At 36.7% G+C, this 24,700-nt stretch overlaps 1 protein-coding gene across 1 annotated transcript in view; it reads left to right on the plus strand.

Annotated features, from left to right (window-relative positions):
* LOC104517328 (ERC protein 2) overlaps window positions 1–24,700 on the plus strand; it is a gene marked incomplete at both ends in the record, with an annotated part of 74,941 nt that overhangs the window by 16,680 nt on the left and 33,561 nt on the right. Inside the window, 2 exons of the mRNA XM_010161945.1 lie at window positions 427–620; window positions 19,011–19,146. Of these exons, the coding sequence (XP_010160247.1) occupies window positions 427–620; window positions 19,011–19,146 (330 nt within the window). The remainder of the gene's footprint in view (window positions 1–426; window positions 621–19,010; window positions 19,147–24,700) is intronic.

Here is a 24,700-nt window from a genome sequence, read left to right on the forward strand (position 1 = left end):
GTGTGTACACCTATACTTGGACAAAGTGTGTGTGTATATCTATGGGGAAAGAGAGAGAATGTGCTTTATTAATAAATTTCCTATACATTTGAAATGCTTTAAAAGCTGAATGTGATTTATTTATATAAATTACAAGGTGATTTTTTAAAATTTAAAAACCACCCTTAAAATATGGTCACTTTAACATGTAAAAAATGTTAATAAATCCTGTTCCCCTTCAGGACAATAGCATTTTACTATAATTTTAGACTATGAATATATTTTCATTCCTTTTTATAATGCTTCTATAGAAAATATTGTCATCAGACAGAAATACCCATAATCCTTTTTAATGAAAATATGAACTCCAAGACTGAAGAAGTAAAGCTCTCAAAGCTATATAAATTGTTGCCATCCTTATCGTTTTCTTAAATATTGATTCTGAAGGCTCATGAGGCTGAAGAGGAAGCACGGATGAATCCAGAATTTGCAGACAGAATGAAACAGCTTGACAAAGAGGCATCGTACTATAGAGAAGAATGTGGCAAAGCTCAGGCTGAGGTTGACAGACTTCTAGAAATACTCAAGGAAGTAGAGAATGAGAAGAATGACAAAGATAAGAAAATTGCTGAGTTAGAAAGGTAATACTTGTATTATTTGTCTTACATTGAGTGGCATTTTCATTTACTTGAGCTTCATTGCAGAGCAGAGAACTTGAGTAGAATATGTTTTTTTAGCAGAATATTTGCTATGTCTTGTAAAATTGAATCAAAATTGGAACAATTTAAGGTTTCCACTTTTTTAGCAGTCTCCATAGAAGAAACACATATAGGAAAAGCCATATGCAATTCACAGGGACAACCACCCTCCCAGAAAACCTTGTTGGGGAACAACCCTGTCTTTTTAGTAACTGGTAAATCAAAACTGTCCCTACACATTTCTTCAGTGTGAATAATGTCGCTAGTTCTCAGAGGTCCTGAAAAGTATTGGTAAGTATTTCTAACCAGTCTCATGACTACGTAATAATAGTTGTAACTATTCTCATTGGTTCTGTAGTCTTTGTCTACTTCAAATGAATATTTTCTGATGCTGACTAGGCAGTGTTTGTCTTACTTACTGGAAGGCTGTACAGTCCTTCCTTAATGGAGACAGGAAGATTTGGGGATCCATTTGTCTCATGCCCTTTGTAATTAAATGATTCTTGGAACCTTCCCCCATATGGTATGCTTCAGTTTATTTGATCAATAAGCAGTTTATGTGGATCTGATTTCTTTGTTCCCTTCCTGTACTTAGCCACTTCTAGGTAAAGGAGAGAAAGAATTTTATATTTTCAGATATTTTATACAATTGTGCTCAAGTCAGAAGAGAAGCACTTCATGGTTCCAAAATAAAAGTTTAAGGGATCTCATTGTTGTGATTATTGCCATTGTTCCAGTCAAGACACAGCACTGCTCTGTCACATTAGGGAGAATTAACCATGAAAGGTGAAGATCTGCCAGAGATGTTAGTTACCTTATGTGGAGTAAAACAGCCAGCTTGGAAATGAAGATGTGTAGAGCATCTTTTACTGAAGATGACTCAGCAACCTTCAGTTACTTGTTGCCAAAACTTATCTTTCTCTGCAGACATTTGGCAAAGGTTTAATAATAATAATAATGAATGGTACGTAGTTATCGGTCAAAGTGTCATGAGAACCAAGACCTCAGATTTAAAGTGAAAAAAGATTTATACCCGAAATAGAACTGAGCATTTACATTAGGACAACTTTAATTAGCAGTTACCTCTCATGATATCAGTTTAGAATACTATAGGGTTTGCATCCATTTTAGTGTGTAAAGTAGATACCAGAGCAATCTAGCAATGAAGAGTGGTGACCTTGTGCACCATGAATGTGTTCTGCCTAAACTCTCCAAGATTCTCAAGCAGCACATTGGAAAAAGATAACATGATTTGTGTGATCAAGAAAGTGTTGCCTATTCTGCCCAGTGTGTGTACTGTAGGGGCATGTACAGACCTGGGCTTGTAATATAGTGACTCCAGGTGTGACCAAGCTGCTGGAAACTGACTGTATAGTTTTTAAAGAAACAGTACCTGATATCCTCATTGGGTTATAAAACCTACTGAAGTCTTGCGTGCCACTAGAAACAATAGTAGGCATGCTAAACTGTGTCTCAAGAGGATAATTTTAAGAGTTTTATTAAGTAGTAATCACATATGTGTTGAATGGTTGAATATTAAAATGACAATTAAGTTCAAAAGATGAACATGATGAAGTAAGGAAGCTTGTGATCTGAAATTTTGAGTAAATGTTGATTTGAAATAGTTAATAAACATATTAATAAATATTTTATAAAAAGAGATGTAGAATAGATATGTATCAGTAGATTTATTTGAAATAAATTAAGAATTATTCATTACATATGAATGATTACAAATGAATAAGAAACCAAGGGATAAAACCAGAGATTTTACTAAGGCCTTGGCATCACACGTCCTCTTCTTGTCTAAGAACAATGATGCTCTGAAAATAATTCGGTACCACTGAGTTCAGCACAGACATTCTGAACAGGATGTACTGTACTTTGGATATAATGAAATAATTAAGCTTTCCTATGAACTTTTAAGTCGTGCTGTAATGCTTACAATAAGCTTTCTGTGGCACGACCAGCTAAGGACAGTGGTATGTTGCAGTATTTGGGGATCTTCATTCTCTAAGATTTGTCTGTGATTCCTGTTAACTTCAATGCAGTTTCCCATTTGATTTAACTTACATACAGCTTTCAGGATTAATTCCAAACTCCTATACACACAGTATATGTAAGTTAATAACTGTAAACTAGGAAAAAATACTTATATAAAGTTATGTATTATTGATTTAATCACCAGAAGTAATGGAATCTCAAAGCTCACCGTGCATAAGCACCAGCACAAATTTGTTGATTAGTACAGTAAGGCTAGCAATCTGACACCACTATAAAGATGTATTAGGGAAATATTTTTGAGAGTAAGTATATAACACTTCTTACTAATCTTGACTTAGGTTTCTCTAAACTTTATTTTATTTACGCTTACTCTTTCTTATTTTTTAACACTGACCTGAAGATCTAGATCTGTACGTACTGTGCCACCTACTGGTGTCCCTAGAGAGGGAAGTTTGAAGTTGAAATTCCCCTTTCTAGGGGATTAGGTGGAGTGTAAGTTGCTGTAACATTTTATGAAGTGCTACTACTTTTTCTGCTTGTAATGACGTCTTGATTGGCTCATTACTGAAAGGAAGAGGTGGAGCCAAAGCTCACTTTACCCACTTTATGGGAATAAAACATTGTGAAAATGACTGCAACTTTAAATGAAGCATATTTGAAAATGTTCTTTCCTTCTTGTACCACTGTTTTGTAAATCATATAATGTGGTCGACGTTGCTATTGTCTCTCCTTACTTTTTCTCTTCTTTTATTTTTTTCCTGCAAAATATAATCTAAATAATTCTTATTACTATATAAGAGAACTTCTTATTACTACATAAGAGAATTAATTCCTCCTATACTAAAGCTGTTTAATACCTTTTATTAGATCTTTCATGAATTTATCTCTTTATAATGAGACCAGATCAAAATTAAATACAGTATATCCCATCATAATGTACTTTGGTAAACTTAGCTTGATTTTATTCTTTGGTTTACTTGATGGAGGAAATATGGTGTGGTTTTCTGTGGTGTTTGGTGGGATTTGGTTTTTTTTATAATGTAGATCAAATTAGGTAGGATAGTGATCAGCTTAAATTCTAATATGAAGGGCCTAGACAAAGGGAAGTAACTGCAGCTGAAAAGGAACTGTCAGGGTGGAAGGGATATATTGTTTAATGCTTCTATTAATGGTGTTAGGATAAAAAGTATATTTATGAAATATGCTAGGGAGTTTGAATCATGAAATTAAGTGAAATACAAAACTCCAAAATGCATGATTGTGAAATTAGGACCAGTAAGACTGCATCCTGTAAGCTAAGGATAATCCTTGATACAGTTTAGGAACAGAAAGATTGGGTGAATTTGCTTATGGCAGTGTCATTATGAGCCATCCAAACAATGAAACCAACATCTAAATAGTGACGTGTGAATCCTGTTATGTCAGAAGAAATGTTTGCAGTAAGGGCAGGAAGATATTAACGTCATCAAGGGCTGGCAAGAGCTGTGTGGAACACTGCTGCATGCTTCTCGTCAGTCGTATCTGAGAAGGTTGAATTAAAACTGGAAGCAGGTGCAGAGAGGGCTGGTGGGGTAACGAAGGGAATGGAGTGCTCCTGCCACGGGAGGAGGCTAAAGAGTGGCTCGGTAGGGATGCTTGTTCCCTGTAAATATGTGAAGGGGTAAGCATTGCGGTGAAAGAAGAGTCATTTAAGTAAAAGAGTGTTGGCACATAATACAGGAGATATAAATTATCCATTAATAAATTTAGGCTGAAAAGAGAAAGAAAGGAAGAAAAGTTTTCTAATTCTCAGAGGAATGAAGGGTCTGGAGCAGCTGTCTAAAAGAAACAAAGGGAACGAGAAACCTAACTGGTTTTAAGATGCAGCTTGATAAATTTATGAACCTGATTACGACATGTGGCTCCCTGCAATTGTGTGCACAAATTCAGTCCTCAGAACCAGATTATTTCTCACAGACTTGTGCTCTTACAAGAACAGTATGCTGTTAGCAACCTGTGTGTATGTTATTTCTGTCTTAACTTTACCTTAATTAACATTTTCTAAATATCTATGCAAACACATGGCTTATATTGAGTGTTTTTTTATGGGTGAGAACTACGACTAAGTGCTCCCAGAATGCAAGAAATACAGGTATCCAATTGCCTGCATTGTGTCCTTTGAGTTAAATCAGAATGACTGGGACAAAAAATGGACACTGTAGGATGGAAAAGAGTGGAGAGGCTGCCCTTGCTCATGGGTACTGATGCTGTAAACAATATTCCAGCTGTTCTCTGGAACCTCATTTAATGGGACAACAAATTCCATGCAGGGACGTAGTGTATTTGGAGGAAAAGAACTAGATTAATAATTACTTTCTCGGCCAGGGCCATATTTAAAAGTCCCTTGCTGTCAACTCCTTTGAGTGCCCCTACTGGGGTGACCAGGCTGCCTATCAAGCAGCAAAACACAGTTCCGGACACAGTGCTCTTTTAACTTCAGTCATCGCCAGGGACACAGAAGGAGTTTGGGCAAAGGCTGATAGTAGGAGGTAAAGCAGAACTAGTGTGTTACCTACCTTCTTTAAGAGAACTGGCTATGAAAGGATAAATATTGTAGTCCTAATCAGGCTGTTGCTGGTTTAAGAGTGAAATGCTCTGGCTTTGATGTGATGAGAACATAGTGTAGATTGCGAAGTCTTGGATCTCCTTTTCTAAAGTGGTATGTTAGGTGGTTGGTCATTTGCTTGATTGGGTGTAGCTTCTCAGCACAGCCTACAACAATATGAAATTGCATTTAAAAATACTGTACTAGCTATGAGACAAAAGCAGTCTGCTTTTAAACAAGCAGTTTGGGGTTTTTTGTTACCCACTTCCCATATGCAGTGGTAAGTTTTGGGCAATAACACTGTAGACTTTAATTTAGCTCTTGGAGTGCCCAGACTACAATTCATTCATTCTGAATTGATTTGGATTTGAATTCTGATGAAAATAAATCCACACAGAACTGACAAGTCATTATATAAATGACAAAACATCAGCGTATGAATTGTGTTCAAAAAAAGTGGGTTTTTTTGTGGCTTTTAAAAAATTTCTCTTTCATAAGTGAATGAAAAACTGCACCAGCAAGAGCTTTAAGTGTTACTCTAGCAGGATGTTAGGCAGGGAGTTTTTGTCTCACTTAATTGGAAGGGCATGTTAGGAATTTGTTAACAAATAAGTTATCAAGTATCAGAGTAATTTCACTGATGAAGTATTAAACTTATTCTTCAGACTGAAGAAAAAAATTGCTGTCAGCATTAGAAGGGGCTGTATTTCTGGGTAACACATTTCTGTCTTTGTTTTTTCAGGTCAATGCTTTCTGAACTTCTAAGTTATATCTTTGAACAAGCTGCCAAATCGTTTATCTGTTTTGGCTTTCATGGGAAGATTTGAGGAATGTGGGTCATCAAACCTATGTTGGTTCAGAAAAAGACTTTGTGGTATATGTAGAGATATTTGTGTGGCAGTGAACAGTACCAATATCCACCTAATTTCTGTGTTTCACTAGGTGTGTGCATGCATTTGGATGGTTGTAATTATGGATGGTTTTCCACAGTCCACAGAGGACAAGGTGCAATTTTACCTTAAACTTTCTGTTTTATTCAGTGCATAGAAAGGATATATACTGCTACAGAAATTTTATTTTACCTCTCGCTTTCCTTTCCTTTCCCTTTTTTTTTTATTTTGAATAAAAGCTGCTGATGTAACATCTACTGGTTATACTTTTACAGAACTAATGTATTCCTCCCTTTATTCTCTTTTGCTGTCTTCCTCCCTATCTGTTTTTCTCCAAACTGCTGCTTTCATTCCTACTCCAACCAGCTTGACTTCCAGGTCAGTATTTTCTGCTCTCCTATTTAATTGCTCCTTCCACAATGAAGCTTTTCATTGATGCTTCATTTATTTGGCCATTTTGATTCCATATGAATAACTGCTGTGTGTCTTTCTTTTGTTTTTTGTTTTTATTCTGCTTGTCCATATTGATAAGTTTTTGATCATTCTATTTCTAGATCAGAAACTTTACAGTAAATTCATGCATTTGGCAAAAGTCTGTAAGAAAAAAATGTGTATTAACAACATATTCAATTCATATGTTGTTTTGCTTGAAGATTTTTTTCTTATTTCAGTTTTACCTTTATTATCTCTTTTTAGGAAGTTTAGCACCGGGAATAACTTTTTGGTAGACAGCCCAACACAGTAGGTCATGAATTGAACAAAAACAATATTATACAGAGACTTAAGACCAGTGATTTAGTACTGTACCATCACCATTTTTATTGTAAGCAAAATAGGATGAGTTGGAGTTGTTTAGCTTCTGGTTCAGAAGCTTTTAGCTGTTTATGCTGGTCAGATTCTTGACCAGCACATAACTGCAAGGGAGGTGTGTGTTTTATATGCTGTGTTTGTACATAGCATCATCAAGTCAGATTCACGTTTCTCTTTCTTCCAGGTTTTAGATTAGTTTAGCATTTGTGCTTGATCACTGGTTTTGAGTGATCTTAGCAAGTATTATTACATAGCTTGTGGTGCTTCTTGAAAGTAAGAATTCAGCTAGCCAACATTATTTTCTCTAGGTAGGCCTTGATGTTAATTTTTCTTTCTCATGCTTATGAATGACTGTAAAGTGTAAATTAGTGAAGTTTTAAAACATCTACTTAATATTTTAAAACTAATAACTTTATATGGTTTATACTACAGGTTCATCTACCTCTTCCTTTCCCTTTCTTTTTTTCCTGTGACAGGTATTTCAGATAGTTCTAGACTCTTACACTCATCCCTTATTTTTCAATTACTGAAATTGGTGATTGAAAGTTCTGTTTCCTGTAATAAAGGACCTTTGCTTTGAGCAGGAACAGACTTGATTTTCAGTCATCATGATGGTAGAAAGTGTTACTTTTCATAGGTTGATCAGACTGAAGTATAAAGGAGGGTATATACTGCTAAGACTTTCCAGATGGATTTCAGGTACCAAAGCTTTGCATCTGCAGATATGATTCCAACTATCAGGTTGCCATGCAGCACATTTGACTGGAATCATGGGAGATGTCCAATCAGCCTTTATAATGTGTTGCGATCTGAATTTTTCAGAATTTTTATGTCAATGTATACTTTTTGCACAGTATTGTTCGTGGTATAGAAATAGTGCTTGCCAGTTTGGGAGAGTTTTGGTATCTTAGTCTCAAAACAGAATCACTAAGGTTGGAAAAGACCTATAAGATCATCTAGTCCAACCATCAGCTCAACACGACCATACCCCTAACACCAAGCACAGTTCACATTTTGTGGTTCAGACATGTCAGAGAAGGTTCTGACATGGAGCCCTTTGAACTGTATGGCAAAAGGTGGCTCATTAGGAAAATACTGACAAGACGAGGGCTTTTTTTCCTGATGTGCTTTAGTGCTCATCACAATTGCAAGTCACCTTCCAGCTGAAAAATTTTGTTTCTGAAATTTGAGGCTTGTTGATTGCAGTTATGAATCAGATGAACATTTTCTTTTTGTTTTATATCTACAACAAGCACACTTCAATGTACTTGAATGGGTGGTTATTACTCTTGAATTATAAAAAAAATAATTCGTTTTCAGAACCTTTCTTTTTTTCAGTAATTAATTAAATACATTTGCCATTCATTCTGGAATTGGCTATGATAAAATTATTGTCTGAAGGTGGCCACTCTGTCATTTCTATCAGAACATACTCAACATTGATTGAAAAATCTCTCTAGCCAGAAAGAGCTTAAAGAACAGTATTATGCTGTGCAGTTGTCATTATGGTTGATTTCACTGGAATTCAGTAATTGGTATGCAGAAACATTTGTTCAGCAGTTGGAGGTGCAATTTCTGTTATGTTTTATTGACCTAAAAAACAGCTGACCTTGCTGAAGCAAACAGTCCGCATAACCCTGCCAACTTTCATCCCTAGAGTCCTAGATAAGTTTTAGCCTATGATTAGAGTTTATTGTGGGATTTCATTGAAGTGTTAAGTTTTCGCAGCTTGAATCATCATTAAGGTCAAAACTTAATTTAAGAAACAGATCTATTTATTTAATTTATGCTAATCAAGATGGTCTCAGCTGTCATTTTATTAATCTGTATTTATGTGGTGGTAGAATGATTATAAAAATGCTGCATCTGTTTTATAACAAGATGGGCTATTGGTACTGATGGCAATCAGTACAGTAACTTTTTTCTTTTTTCATTTAGGTTACAGCAGGTTATATACACCCTGAAATTTTCTGCCAGCAGATAAAGAGGAGATGGGTATTTTTTCCATGTATAATTTACTGACCAGCACTAGAAATTTTCCCACCAGCCTCTGATGTTGGCCTTCTTATTTGTTTCTGTGGGAGGCCAGAGCTCAATGAGATGTGTAAGGCAAGGTTTAATGGAGTTTTAAATTTAACTGACGAGCCTTCCACAGTTTTGTCAAATGTCAGTTTGATGGTTCCAAGGGCAGAGTGATATGTTGTTCAAAGATAATTTCCCTGGAGAAATTGCGATAGTGTGCTAACGAAAACTGAGAGAATCTGTGATATACATTACTCTTCTGAGAGACTGGTTATTCTGAGTGAGAAACATAGTTGTCACATTGGATAACAGGCAGATTGTTGTCATGTCTTTCTGTTTTAGTCTGTTTGCTACACATACAGAATCAGCGTTTTAACATCTAAACATCTTGAAAGGGATGAGAATTTCAGATGGCGTCATTTAGATTTATCTGAATACGTGTGTGGTTTAGAATTTGAGTAAATTCAATTTAAGAAATAGTAAAGTAGAAAGTTTATTTCCTTGGAATTCTGCTTTCTTTAAAAAAAAAAAAAACAACTAATGTATTAAGCAGAAATCATAGAGATAAGCGATAAAAGGATAGAAACGGGTCTTTGGGACAGGACAGTACATTACTGTTCATTGTTATCTCACTCCTGAACTCAACTGCTCAGTCCTATACTTTGCCCTTTCAGTTGCTTGGAAGCTTGTAGAGGTTAAAATAATAATTTCTGAGACAACTAGAAATGGATTATTTAAATAAGGAACAATATTTTGTAATTTCTCAGTGTTGTGCCTTTTTTTTTTAATTTATTTTGTTTTGGTGTGTAAACACTCTGTGGAACTAAGTGGATATACAACATAAACTGGATATCAAGAGAGCTCTACATCTCTGAAGGAAAAATAGACACTTCGGACTGTGTTGGCCCTGACCCCACAATTCTGTGTTGGGGAAGAGAGAACGTGAGGAACTGTTATTCTTTCTGTTTCATGGTTATTAATCTCAAAACAGAGCAATATTTTTTATGCTTCTCTAGACCTGCTGCTTCCAGTAGTTTTCCCCAGGGAGAAGATCCAGAGCATATTTCTTTACCTCTTGAATGTGTGAATAAAGCTCCTCTGGTGACTTGGTGACTGCCTGGGTACAAGTGCTGTACAGTGGAGGGTTGTGTGTGTGAAGAATCATTGTGAGATAGCACAGCTGACCCTCATAAGCTGTGACTGAGAAGAGACAGGGGAACTAAATTTAGGAATTGGGCTGTTGGTGGAACCACTTCTTCCTCTCGCATTGTTTGCTTCCATAATGCAGAAAAAACACGCCTGGACAACGTGATTGTGACTGGATTGAAATGCTCTGATCTGAACTTACAATAAGGGGAAGTTAGTTTGTCAAAAGAAGAAATCATAATCTTTATCTGATTTATTTGGAGGTCTAAAGGGGTTGCTGCAAGCACATGGAATGTTGGATTTGTGTATTGAATGCTAATAGCTGGATTGATCCCGAGAACTCCTAGGATGAGCCTGGAGTTGCAGTCAAAAGATTTGATTGAGAAGGAAATTGCAATGAACCGTGAGTGCAGCCGAGGAGGTTTGATCCTGCTTGCTGCCAGGCTGAGCTGGTCTTGCTGTGGAGTAGGTGGATGCAGAGAATAACTGGACAGAGTCAGCTGTTGGGGTTTTATTTGTTGTTGGTTTTGTTTGTTTGTGGTTTTTTAGGGTGTGTGTGTTTGTTTTAAGGAATCAAGCAAACAAAAAAGGTTACTTGGACAACAGCTGGAAGGGACCTGATGAAGCCGCAGCAGGTCTGCAACTCCTTGGAGGCAAATATCAGACAACAAACTATTTCCAGTTACTGGTTACAGTTATCGCTAATGGTATCAATTAATAAAATAGCTGAGCAAGCAATTGCCATATTAAATCAGATCAGATATCCTAGTGTCCTATCATCAGCATTATTTTTTTTTTATAAAAAAGAACATCAGAAGAAAATGCGTAACAATCCCTGGTGTACAAGGGAGATGTGTGACAGATGGGTCTTCTGGTACAGGTTTCCCACATGTTCACATGAAGTGTCATCCCGTAAGAATGTGCTGAGGAGGACAGGGGTGCAACACACTCGATCGGAGTTTCAGTGGTTGCAGTGCAGAACTGTGTTGAAACAAAGTGACATGAACCATAGTGTGGAACAGGATTTTAGTAGGTCTTTTTCATTCATGCATTATCCTTGTGTGGATATTTCTAGCATCTCTCTAGGGCTTTGGAGGGAACTGTGTCAGACTAAACACTTCTTAAACAAAGATTTTGGAAAGCTTCCCAGATTGTGTGTTAGGTAAACCCTTCCTCCCACGTTTTTGTCTTCGAGGTGAGAAATGTTTCAGTGACTGCTGTGTCACTCGCTTTATTTTTATCAGGCAGGGTTATAGGTTCTCTCAAGGCAACAATATCTTTTTGCCGTGAATTTGGAGTCAAAATAGTTGTCACGCTGAAGTGCTATCATGATCTGAGTGTTAAATCTTGAACTGGGGTTCAAACATTTACAACAATGAGAGTGTTAAAGGGGGAAAAAAGGAATAATAATAAGAAAAAAAGGGTTACTTTAATTTGGGGCTTTTTTTTTTTTTTTACCCAGTAATAGAATCAGCTTGTGTTTTTTGAGTCCTATAGGTCTATGTGGACTTGCTCCTTTGAGTGAGACTGAAGTAGGTATGTAATCCATAGGTAACAGAAGCTGGGAATGTAATGAAAACATTGAATATACTAAGTAAATTCATTCATCTTAACTGGGCATTAAAGAATTTTTGCATTCAACTGGCGGACTAGGAATGTGGGAATCAAATTCTTTGGAGATTTAAAAAATATAATTAGGCTTGGATAGGTTTTTTTGTTCATTGCTTGCGCTGGTGATTCTGATTCCAGTCCTTTGTATCAACACAGAGAGGACACAGAGGGTGCTTCTCAGTTCTCCTAGTGAGTAGACGGAGTACGAACTGTGAGATAGAGTTTGCTGTAGTCTCAGCTTCAGGTGAAGGGCAGAATAGAAGACCAAGCGTTATTCAGTAAGAGATGGCAACTTCTTGTGATAATATTCTCTGAGGTATATAGCAGAATAGTGGCCTTTATTACCAAAAGGTAAAGTCAGTTTGGCCAAAGTTAACCCGAGATTATTAACTTTGTCCAAGTTCTCAGTTTCCAAAAGGCAACAAAATTTTACTCACCTGTCACATGCTTATTTCATAAGGGAAGGTCTTAATGTCCCCTGTTACCATTCCTGGTAACAGGGGCAATCCAGCCCCAGCGTGACAACGTTTTCCTGTCTCTCCAGGAGACATCCACTCAGACTCTCCTTCCATATTATAACAGACATGCTAAGGAAGCTGAGCTACTCCCATTTATGTCATGGTAGAATGGCTATTTTATTCAGTTACAAGGTCAGATAACACTGCAAAAATGCAGTAGTGTCACAGGGTCAGCCATAGGGTGGTAGGGTATGTTGTTACACAGTGCAGGAGTTTGAACAGCTATGAAGGCAAGGAGTTCAGGCAGTTGAAGTCTTGCCTCTGCTCCTTTTCAGTGGGAAATAGGGAGATGAAAATATAGTTCTTCGATAGAGAAAAGGTGAAGAGTTGGAATAAGATCTGCTAGATTTTCTGCTTTGGAGTAGTGAGGGCAAGAAGGGCAGAGGTGAGATAGGATTTTCTTGAGTAGGGTGGTAGTAGGTTAGACATGCAAAGAAAGGAACCCTGTGGGACTTGGGGCTGAAGTATTTATCCAAAATATAGCTTTTATGATAACAGATATGAAGGGGGGTGGGGTGAGCGGGGTGGGCGGGAAGCTTTTGTTTTGTTTTTCTTTTGAGTCGCTAAAAAAAAAATCGAGGAATGATTTCCACACCCCACCCACCTCCCCTCAAGTGTTTGAATGAAGACTTCCTTACTCAAGTGCCCACGTAGTGGTCTGTATTACTTACTCTATGAGCTTTTTATGTTGCTCTTTTGAATTTCCACATTAAAAGCAGACAGACTCCCAAATTCAAAATGAGCAGAAGAAATGTTACTTTTTGAAATGGTGTAGTAGCTTTGAAATAGAGGATGGAGCTGATTTATGCCAATACTTGAGGTCCAGGTGAAGCAGTATGAGCCATGTCCTCCTGAAGAAGGCAGGCAATTATCTGGCCACTTATATTCTCAGAATTCAGGTGCATTGTATAGTGTTATCAAATGGCATAAAGAGTCTGTACAGAGAAAGTGTTACACCATATCTAACAAAGTAATAGATATTCACGGCAGCTTTGTCATCAGACTGTCAGAATAACCAAAGAGACAAACCCCAAATGAAATAATTACTCTGGAGAGAGCAACATATTAGAAGTGATTAATTGCTTAATTATAGCTTTGGGATATTCTTATGCTCCATTCCACATATGTTGCTTGTTTTGTGGGTGGAATATATCGTATCGGTGGTGAGTATGCGCTTGGTGTGGCTTGTGGATCAGTTTTGGTAGGGCATCACTGAAACAGTTGGTCAGGCCCAATGTAGTTTTTTGCTGTTTATTTGGAAGCTCAGCTCTGTTGGACATGATGGCTGTTTCAAAGTAATTAACGTAATGGTTTGCATGATTGCTTTTGGTTTTCCAATTAGGTATTCTTTAATTTTTATCACCATGACAATTGTATTGTATAACTAAAAGAAAATAAGGTTAAGAATAAGGAAAACACCCCAATTTTAAAAGACCTTTTAGATACAAATAATTCTTTAGATTACATCATCTGGATAAGAAAAAAAAAAGCCCAACTTGAAAGTTTTTGTAAATGCAAATGACAGCACAGGTTGATACTACTGCTAAATAAATTTAGCAATCAAGCACGAGGGCTTTCTTTTAGAAAAATGATGGTTATTTGATGTATAGTTCTGTTTTCTTTGTCATATCAAAATTTCAGCTTGTCGTGGTTTTAGGTTTTCTTATCATGATAATACCTATTTTCCCCAGACACACTCACCTATGTGTTGTAAGCGAATAAACAGTGTCCTTGCATATTTGTGTCAGGAATGTGTCTGTCAGTAACCCTCTTAATGTCTCTTGGGATGTTTACACTTCACTGGAGTTTAACCCATCTTCGGTTTTCAGTTCTGTAGATTGGTAGTAGCAAATAAATTTTTATTCCATGAAAATGCCAGGAACAATACCTAACTTCACTCAAATCTTCACTGAAATCCATAAGCTAGAATGTCCATTGAATTGGATCTGAATTATAAAGGATTACCCTTTATGCGGTTGTTTTAGTCCTGATTTAAAAAGGCAAATCGGAACCTATTCATACCCTCATTTTAAAGACAGTGAGAACTGAACTGTTGGAAATATTTCTACTGAGTATTACTGAAGTAATGTAGTGTAGCATGGGCATTCACATGGACAGGATTTACAGGATCAGGTCTTCTGCGTGACTAGCTACTGAGATCTGGAGTGCTTAGTAAAATGTTAACGTTCGTTTTATTGCTCACATACATGAATTTTTTGTGAAGGTGTAGACTCTTCATAAAGGAGGAAGAGCTGACCTGCTTAACATGTTGATGTTGGTAATATTCTACCCAGTGCATGCCTAGAACAATAGGTGAAGATGCTGTTTATTTAAAATATGTGTACTGGATTAAACTTCAAAATTGTATTTTTGAGACTTTTTATCGAAATTAGTTGTTTTGACTAAACTGTTGTATTTCATAAAATATTTTTTTCCCTGAAAGCATTCTTTGGTACGTTTATTGTACTCTATTTCTTTTATCAATTGGTTGAGTAGTACAGGTTCCTAGCTTACTGGAGAATTTTTTGATTGACTTTCACACAGCTTGTCACATTGCAATGCTGTTTAATATAATGAAAATTATTAGAGAGATGTATTCCTTTAGAAAATGTTAAGTTTGTGCTCTTAGGAGTATTTTGCATGTCTGCATTTTTTGGATGCTTGGAGGAAAAAAAGTCTTAATGAAACAGAGTAAAGGCTATACTAAGTATGTAACACTTAGTTTTGGCTGACATTATGAAATTTTTCAGCCAAGGTACCCAGGTGTCTAATTAAAGCCAGGAATTTAATCAAATAACGTGATTTTCTATACCTATCGGAGTTGAAAGCATTGGAATTTAGACAACAGTTACACGCTACTACAAAATGAAATCTGAAAGATGCTCACACATATGCAGAAACTGAATGTTAAATATTTGTCTTAAAAAGTTGGACCGAAGGGATTAAATATACTTTATGCTTGTCCAGAAGAACATGAAAAAACCACAAACGGCCATGGTTAAATGCAGTCATTACAATTAATGATAGTCATGCTAGCTAGAACTATAGAGCTACTACTGTTTTTATATTTGTCTGTCTGCTGATCAAGGGTCTGGGTCTCCATGACACTGATGTCTATTTTTTAACAAAGACATTTCAATTAATAAAACTAAATAGAATGTTAGTGTAATTAGTCTAACTGATGTCGGGGCATCTTGCTGTTTGCACGACAGGATTAAGGGGTTCTAGGTCCTTTGGTCTGGCCTCATAGGAGACAAAGCTACAGGGCTGTGTACGAATTTTTTGGCTTTTCCCTTCACGTCTTGTTTGGATCTATGGTAGTCAAAGCATACCTAAGTATTTAGCAGTTATTGTTTGGTGGTTCTTCAGCAGGGTCAGAAATCTGGGCTGCCACAGTCTATTGATTCCTGGGCGGTCATCTAAGGCTATTTTTCTGAAAAAGTTGCTGGATGGCTATGGTGCATACTGTGTGTTGAGAAAGATTATTGAAAATTATCCCAGGTCAGGAAGATTTAGGAAGAAGAATGGGGAATTACAGCTGCCTGGTTTTTACTGGAGCAGCATAGCTACAGTCTACTGTAGCGTTTTAGAAACAGAGCTATGTGAAAATATACCAGAGCAAGCATGCTCAAAAAATTATACTGGATCAAGGGCTGTATTTGATATGTTTGTTGTTTAAAAAAAAAAAAAAAAGTAGGAAATGTGTTCTTGTATTTATTTCCTGTATTGAACTCCTCCTGTACCTTTAATGCAGGCCTAAAAGAAAACAACTCAGCTAGGCTTTTTAACAGTAGCGTTTTCTTTTCATTTCCACAGGCATGTAGTCAGTTGTGGAAGAGGGAAGGCTACGGCACAGCTTTCTTTTATTTCCTTCTCTTCAAGATTTTGCATATCACATGCACCAGATGTTTTTCTTTGCAGCTTTACCATGTTCTGCTTTTCAGTGTGGCATTACACAGAAACTGAAATGGGAAGTTGTGAGAGGGAAGGGTGATGAAAGAAGCAGTTAGCATTGGCATAAAATTGAACTTCTTGGAGATTAAATATAAATTAATTTATCATTTACTCAGCATTAGATTGGAAACCATTATATATTTTAACAGCTCAATGTCATATGACACTGCCTATATTTCTGCCAAATACCACATTTAGATATAGAGTTCTGAAACTAATTTTTTCTAATATTCATTTTGGTTTTATGCTGATTAGGTCTATGCTTACAATTGCACAGCATGGACCCATCAAAGAGGACTGATTTTCACTTGGAGTCACACAGACTATCTCACGTGTATTTGAATATATGTTATATTTGATTTAGAAATCAAAGAAAATCACTCTCAAATTCTTGAGGAGCTTTACTGAAAAATAGAGAACTCAGTGGCTAAACCCATTATATTCTTTAAGACCTAGAAACAAGTTTAAACCGGAACATGCAATTTCTGGTTGCATTTTATTGGTCTGTCAGTGTAACTTTGACAGAAATCTCTCTGCTGTATTTAGCACTGTCATGTTGCTGGTTTATTGTTGGTTAGCTGTGGCAGTGTGGTTTTGTTTGAAAAATTAACCTTTCTTAAAACTCTGTGATAAAATATGGGCGATTTATGCATACTCCCAGGCCTAGTGAGGGTAGATCTCATGTAGGCAGGTTTCTTCTGACCATCGTGTAGTGTATGTTTTGTTCACAAGTGAACTTCGTTTGGGGATTTAAGCGTGATGCCAGGAATCTACCAAGAGACAGTAGAGTTCTGCACTAGTGGTCTCTTTGAGCTGTGACAGAAGGTGTTTCCTAGGGGTCTCGTCATTTTGCTAAGGTGTGTCTAAAGGGGAGAGAGTCTTAGGGGTGCAGTTTATCAGAACCATATCTGCATACTGGAAATGAGATCTGAGGACGTTTATGGAAGATATGGTCTCAAAGTCTCTAACACTGCAAAATGCTAACCTCTCTGCAGCTGGTTCAGCCTGGAGAAGCACAGGTCTCATTGTTTTGTGTAAAACTCACTGTTTTGTGTAATAAAAAAATGATTATACTAAAACTAAATAAATTTAAGAAGGATGGCTTTTGATTTATTATTTTCTGGTAACAGTCTCTTGTTGGGGTTTCTTTCAGCTTTACTGTAGTATGTGTAGTCTTAATGAATCTTATGATTAACATTAAAAATAGAGTATAAAAGGAATTCATTAAGGAGATGATAAGTTAGGGAAATCTGTCTTTTTGTGCCTTAACAGGCTGATGCAAACACTTGAACAGAACTATAGGATAAATCTGTTTTTCAAATGGAGAAATTCATACTTGTCTTTCTAAAAAATTATCGGTGACCATGATGTAGATTCTTTTGAAAGCCAAATATTTTTATTCAAATTAGTTGTACCCAGTTTTATCTATCTAGGCAAGTTGAAGTAATAATGGATAGCTCTTATGTTATGTACTGTACCTACAAACTTGCATATGAAGTGTCTTCTAGGAATTTTTAATACTGTGGCAACATGTGTGGATTAGAGATTAATTTTTAATTTTTCAGTATTAATAAGGAGTGGAAAAAACATTGGTCGGACAAAGAAAAGTGATAGAAGTAAATATAAAATGACCCAGTTTCTTCAGCATAATAAAATCAGTGCAAGAAATGGATTCTATAGCTTTTGTTGTTGTTGTTATTTTTTTTTCCCTACTGAAAGTTCTAATGTGGAACCAACAGGGACATTTTCAGTGATCCATTTGGGCATTGAAAAATATTCTCTTCATTTGCCAAAATAGGATTAGGAGTAGATCTCATTAGGAATTTGCACATGACTTTATTTTTATAGAGATAAAAGGGAGCAAATTCCTCAAAGTCAAAGAAAATCGCGAAAATAATATCTAAGAATCCAGGCAGGTAGAAAACATTACTGCTAGCATATTTTTTTCAGCTCCTGCCAGGCAAAATTAGCTTTCCTTCTTTCTTAAAAGGATGTATGCTACCTACCAGGATCAGGAAAGCTTCTGGTAATTTAATGAATAAGATCCACAGCAATAGATAATTAAAAATTGAAACAATTCTGAAATATATTTTTTTACTTGTGTACAGTCTTAACAAAAGAAAATATATGAAGGTGGTAAAGATGGTTTCATTTTCATTAGAAGTTAATAATAAATTTTTCAGTCTTTTGGAGAAAGACGTCTCATTATTCAAAACATAGAAATGCAATGTTTTTGTTATGCACAAAGCAATTTGTAAAGGCATCCTTTATTCTTCATGGCATATTTGTGACCCGACCTTTTACTCCATCACACTTTAATCCTCAGAAATGTTGTATTTATAGTCCATGTTCTCAAAAATAAAGTTTGCAACATACATTAGTCATCACCTTCACCTTGTGCTTCCTCAGAAATTAATGCTACTTCAATTACTTATGAAAGCAACCATTAAAATTGCTCCCAAACTCACTGAGCATGTAAGGATTGTTGGATAATCTCCCTCTGTTACAACAACTTTTTGTTTAGTGCTTAGAACATACATGGGTATTTGTGAGCAGATGCTAAAACCAAAATAATCTTGTAGGCCTGAATTACAGTGCTTCACCATTGTGTAATATGATGGTATTAAAGCCGTTTAGGTATGCCAGTTTGAAAACAAGATCAATTTTCGTTTACACTTGGGATGCTTTTATCAGTTGGAGAATTGATGTCCTGCGTCATAATCACAAGTTAATTTATAGACAAAAAAGTAGTTGCCATCATTGACACTAACGCATATATGTATACAATTCTTAGACATATGAAGGACCAAAACAAGAAGGTTGCTAATCTGAAGCACAATCAGCAAATGGAGAAAAAGAAGAATGCACAGTTGTTGGAAGAAGTTCGTAGAAGAGAGGACAACATGACTGACAACTCTCAACATTTACAAGTGAGTTTGTTTTTCAGTTGTGTTTTAAAATCATCAAAGAAAGTATACTTTTGTTTCACAGTGTGTCTTCCAGGATGTGTAGTGAATCTGTTCCCATAAAGAGCTGATGGCGCTCTCGTTTCCTACTGGTGGATACACTACTGACTTCAGCTGCACCCATGAAATATTTAATATTTAGGATGACATAAAAGCAATAGAATTTGAAGCTCTCTCCTCACAAGGACTATATTTTACTTATTTAAAAGCAAGTAAGTCATAGCTTGTTTTGAGGACAGTCAGAAAATGGAAGGATAGTTATCCTTTCTGTATTCTTTTTCTGTGCTATTCACACCGCTGTGTCCACAAGCCGTAGGGTGGTTATGAAAGTTCAGCATGTTTGAATATCAAATAGTAGCGTGCTGTGATTTTATTTTTTCTTTCTTTATGGGGCAAACTTTTGGATATCTGGGTGATTACCTGTGCAAAATGCAATTTAATTTTTCAAAAGCACTGGATTGTATAATTCTGCCGTGTTCTCCTCACTGAAGATAGTTTTTATCTTATGTACTTAGATGTAACATAGAGGAGCACTGCAGACAGCTATAGCTTTTCCATTTGACAGACCTCTTATAATCATTACTGCACAGTTACTACATCATCAACTTTTTTCTTACACTTGGAAAGAAAAGATTCTCCTACATCTCTCTTTTATTTAAGATAGACTTTGAACCTTATTCTAGGAGAATTTCTGTAGTTTGTATGTTACTGAGTTAGGGCATTGAGATTTGAAGGATAATTACCTGATTTGCTTGAATGATACATCACATACTAGGGATTTGTACTAAAGACCAGAAACCAAGTTTGATGCTTGACTTAAAAATTATTCTCTGACATGTGACCATGAAAAACTACGAAGAGAAGCACTGATTTCTGTCAACAACATTAATGTCTCCATACCCAGTGTTTACAGGCAAGTCTAATTTACAGTGCAAAATACCAACTTTGCCTTGATCTGGTTAATATAAAGGGTTTCTGGAAATTTTCCAGTAGATACATTTTGACTATCTCATGCTTCATATAGTATTGCATTTCTCATGTACTCCTATGTGCAAAATGGAGAAATTAACACCACACCTCTCTTCAGGCTTGTGCTGGTGAAACTGTTTGTCAGAATCAAGTTCAGGAAGGATAGATTATTTATGCATCTGTGTAGTGTTACCTATACTTTGTAACCTTGGTTATTACATACAGATTGCATCACCGTGCATTCTGCTGCACATGGTATAGTATTAAAGCTGTGTGAAGTATTTGGTCTGACAAGATATATATATATCAAAATAAAATTTCATTGTTGAGCAGCTACTTGTAATTAATGTGGTTTAGTAAAGAGAATATGTGAGAGCTTTATTTTTTCAGTATTATGTAGGAAATCTGTTGTAGTGGTGTGATCACTAGACAATAGAAGTCATTCCTAGGGTCTTTGATGTAACTGCTATAGTTGGAGCTTTCAAGACATGCGGTGAGAATGGTCTAGAAATGGTATCAGCCTGGCTGAATAGGCTGCATTTAGGAAGGAAAAGACCTTGTCTGGTGTATAGCACGGCATGCTATTCACTTGCTACTGAAGCATTTATACACTAAGAACAGTCTATGAAAGGCAGTTAACTAAGAACTATTATTTCTCTGTTGCTGAGCCTTGAAATGTTAGTATTTTAATACTGTGTACTTCAACACATTACTTCCAGTAACATATGTGTGTATGTCTTATGGCCCATCCTACACTGCTGGGAATGTGAAAAAGAGAGGATCCCAGCTGCTTCTGCCTACCAGTAGGTGCTTTGCATTCCCAACTCCTCCTCTTGTAGCTGCAAGAACAACAGGAGGATGCGAGCGTTGGTTGTCAGTGCTGCTGGCATGCAGGAACAGCTAGTCCTGCTTTCCCTGCCGTAAGCACAACAGGTAACCTGCTGCTCTCAACAGTTTGCTACCATAACCAGTTGTTACATTTCCTGTGCCTACAACATTTCCTCCTTTTCTTGGCTTATTTCTTCCCGTGCCTTTCTTCATGTCAACCATTGCCTTCATGCAGGGCTGGATGTGTTTTCTCTTTGCAGTTTGCTGCTTTAGTGAATTAGACTGGTTGTCACTGCATCGATCACAGAGGAGGCAAATCCACGTGAAAGAAAATGGCTTGTTTGATTTTACAGGCTGAGCCATAAAATACCTGGGGTTGTGCAGTTGCAGAGTGGTGTTTGACTCTACAGCGCTATGATGTGTTCAAATACATCCCTAAGGAAACAAAGTGAATGGGGCTGGGGGGTGAAGAAAAGCAGCCAAACTTGATGAACATCTGGCAGCTTTTTCTTTCCCCAGCAAATTCAGATACAGAGTTGCTTTGGTCTAGCAGGTACAGGAGACAGATACCATTTCACTGCGTCTGATGACCCTTTCCAAAACAGACTTGATAGCATGTGCCCTTGTAGGATTGCTTCTTTCATAAGATTAAGGAGGATGGGGTAGTGGTAGTATCTGGGCCTTCTTTTTTCCGTTCTTTTTGTAAGGTAAAGGAATTGTTATTCTCATTTGAAGACCTTTAGCGTGTGCTTTAGAAAATGAAATCACAAAATTAATTGTCCTAGTAAAACTTGTTCTGCACTTTCTAAATCTAATGGAAACATGTCCCTGCCTCACATACTGGAAGCCTGAGCTTTCCCTATCAATCCAAGATCTGGGGAGCTTTTAGTTGTTCTACATAAATGCTATAGTGAGCCTTGCAAGTAAAGTACAGTGTGACAAAGAGTAGTGGAGGTAACATGGCTCTGATGGACATTTATTCTGCTGATAGGGGAGTTTTTTGATTTAAAAATTTTCACTGATATGGTTTATTTGGTCTATATGTTTAAGTAGTTACAAATGTTAGGTGAGGGCATCAAGTTGCGTTCTTACGTGAATCTAGTAAGTAGGTAATTGACTGGTTAAAAAGCCAAGCAAACTCTAAAGCTCCAGTCAATTAGCCTTGGTGTACAAAGGAAGTTTTTTTGTAATTGTTTAAAAAACCCTCCTCCTTCATGGAGTTGTTTATAGAGCAAATATCTCTTAAAATGCAAGTTTTTCCTTTAAAAAAAAGTATGATCAAGAGCACTGGTGGCTGCAGTTATGGTTGTGATTGGCCTGTATGATGTCATTTCAGGGTGATTTTGATATGAGAATTTTGTACCTGCTCACATGAAATTATTTAATGTATTTGACATAAGATAATTGTTTTCTTCTGTAATATTTAGTCACCAATGCCTGGGTGCAGGGATGGAACACACCTGCTTTCTGCAGGTCTGAGTATGCAGCTATGTTTGTGAGTGTCCAAGATTTGAACTGTATTTATTCATGTGTTCAAAACTACGCATATAATGCAGTATGTAATAGGTACATTTATTTTGTTTCCTGCCAACCCAAGAGTACAATACATTCCCTAGGAAGCAAAATATAAACTGACCTTCTTCAACTGATGTGAATATATTCAGAATTCAAACTGGGATATGAGTTGACTGAATGAATAATCTGACAGTGTAGAGTACTTGATCACTCTTGTTATTAAATTTCAGTTTATAAATACATAGAGAGTTAATAAAATGTTATAACAGTAGTGATCTAAGGGTTTAAGTGAGGCAGGATTTGTGGGGAGACAATGATGTGAGTTATATATTATACTTTAAAAAAAAGTTTCTGGCAGTATTATGCATCTGCCAATTAAAGATAAAATTAATTGATATTTCAATAAATATGGAATTAACATCTTAGCAAAGCATATGCATCTGGCCACCTTTTCTTGTACTGTTCATAATACCTTCTACTACGTTTAGTAGACACACTCCATGTTTATAGGCATGTATAACTCATAGTGCTTGTGTCTGTAATGCGTTTGTTACATTTGTGAATGATGTATCTAGCTGTTAGGGTAAGTATATCCTAAAATTCTCCAGCCTGATGTAATGACTTTATTTGTTGGCTAGCTGTGATAAGCTCACCTGAGATTTCAAGAGCCAGTAGACTAGTCAAATTACATTTACTCAAGCCAAGTCTCAATCCCTTTTGCAGAAGAACTGGAAAAGATGTAAGAATGCTAGTATAATTCTCCATGTGGACCATTCAGGGGGTAATCCAGGGCAAAATGAAGCAATCTGCTGAAGTGCCAACCATTTTACACAGCTCAGGTAGGGGCTGCAGCTCTACCCATTCAGGGGTCCATGTGCTTTCTGGTACGTGTGAAGTAGTTCATCAGTCTGCAGCTGCTTTGAAGCTTTAGTAGTGTGTAATAGTTCCCGAGACCTGTAGCATCATGTGTATTCGTGACACTTTCACTATCTTTTCAGATAAAAACCTCTCAAATCTGGTTCATATCCTAGCATCAGCAGGTCAAGTTTGAGTCTCTGGTGGCCCCATCTCACAGCACTCCAGGGCTGCTGCTGTGATGGAGAGTGCCCTGGGAATCCTGGGGAGGGAATTCACTTTGGTCTCCCTCAGCTATCAGCAATAATTGTGAGTGATGCTTCAGGTGTGGTTTTGGGGGGTTATTTGGATCAGTGTAAAATTGGAAACATCAGGGAACCAGACTTCAGATTAATTCTTGGGAATGAGGAATAGTTGTGAGGTTTTCTGCTTTTTCCTTCCACAAATCAAGGGCAGACCTGTGCAAATCTTGCCAAATGTGATGGTCATATATTACATAAAGCATCACAGCAGGAGAGCTGGCCCGTGAACACTTTATCATGACATTTTTTGAGAATGGTGTATCTAACATGCCTTCATTTTTCTCTCCTTTTTTATCTGTCTTAAAAAGATAAGCCTTTTTGAGAAATGCTGAGCTAAGAAATATGCAGGTATCACATCAAAGTTGTGCATAATGCCTCAAATCTCTTCACAGGATCTTGAAATGTTACATATGTCAGATGTCTATTTCCAGAGATGAGTTTTTCTTGATTCTTGTATGGAACATGTTTATTCCAGTAACACTGTTACCTCAATAGAATTGCAAAAAAAAAAAATATTGGCAGAACACTGAGAACTTGAGTGGGTTTGGTTTTGACTCTGATTTTCAAACCTGCTGTAATAATGGCAGCAGCAAAGTCCTTTCTTTTTGCTACGCAGTAAGAATGTGCCTGTAGTAATACTCCCGTGTATCTCATTACATAGTCTCAAAGGAAATTAAATGTATGCTTTTGTCCGATTATACTGTTCATAAAAGTATCAATTTAATAAGTTAATTGGACCTTATGGAATCACATCTATACTGTCAGAAACATTTCTCTCTTGAAATTTTTGTGCAAACTGTCTGATGCATACATGTCACAAGAGAGATGCAGGGATGAGGCTCAAAACAAAGTTAAAAGTTTAATACTCTATTCTGCTCTAATCTACGCAGCTTCTGGATGCTTCTGCCTTTTATTCTGGTTTATCTGCTGGAAAAGTCTTTGATTCTCCTAATGTTTTAAATGGTTGGGTTATTTGTCACAATTCTCTTCTAGGTAGCGTGGATTTTGTTTTGGCAGAAATCCACATGCTGAAAAGAGATGTTTTACCA

The sequence above is a fragment of the Eurypyga helias genome, unplaced genomic scaffold (assembly GCF_000690775.1).
Source record: "Eurypyga helias isolate BGI_N326 unplaced genomic scaffold, ASM69077v1 scaffold12062, whole genome shotgun sequence".
NCBI lineage: Eukaryota > Metazoa > Chordata > Aves > Eurypygiformes > Eurypygidae > Eurypyga > Eurypyga helias.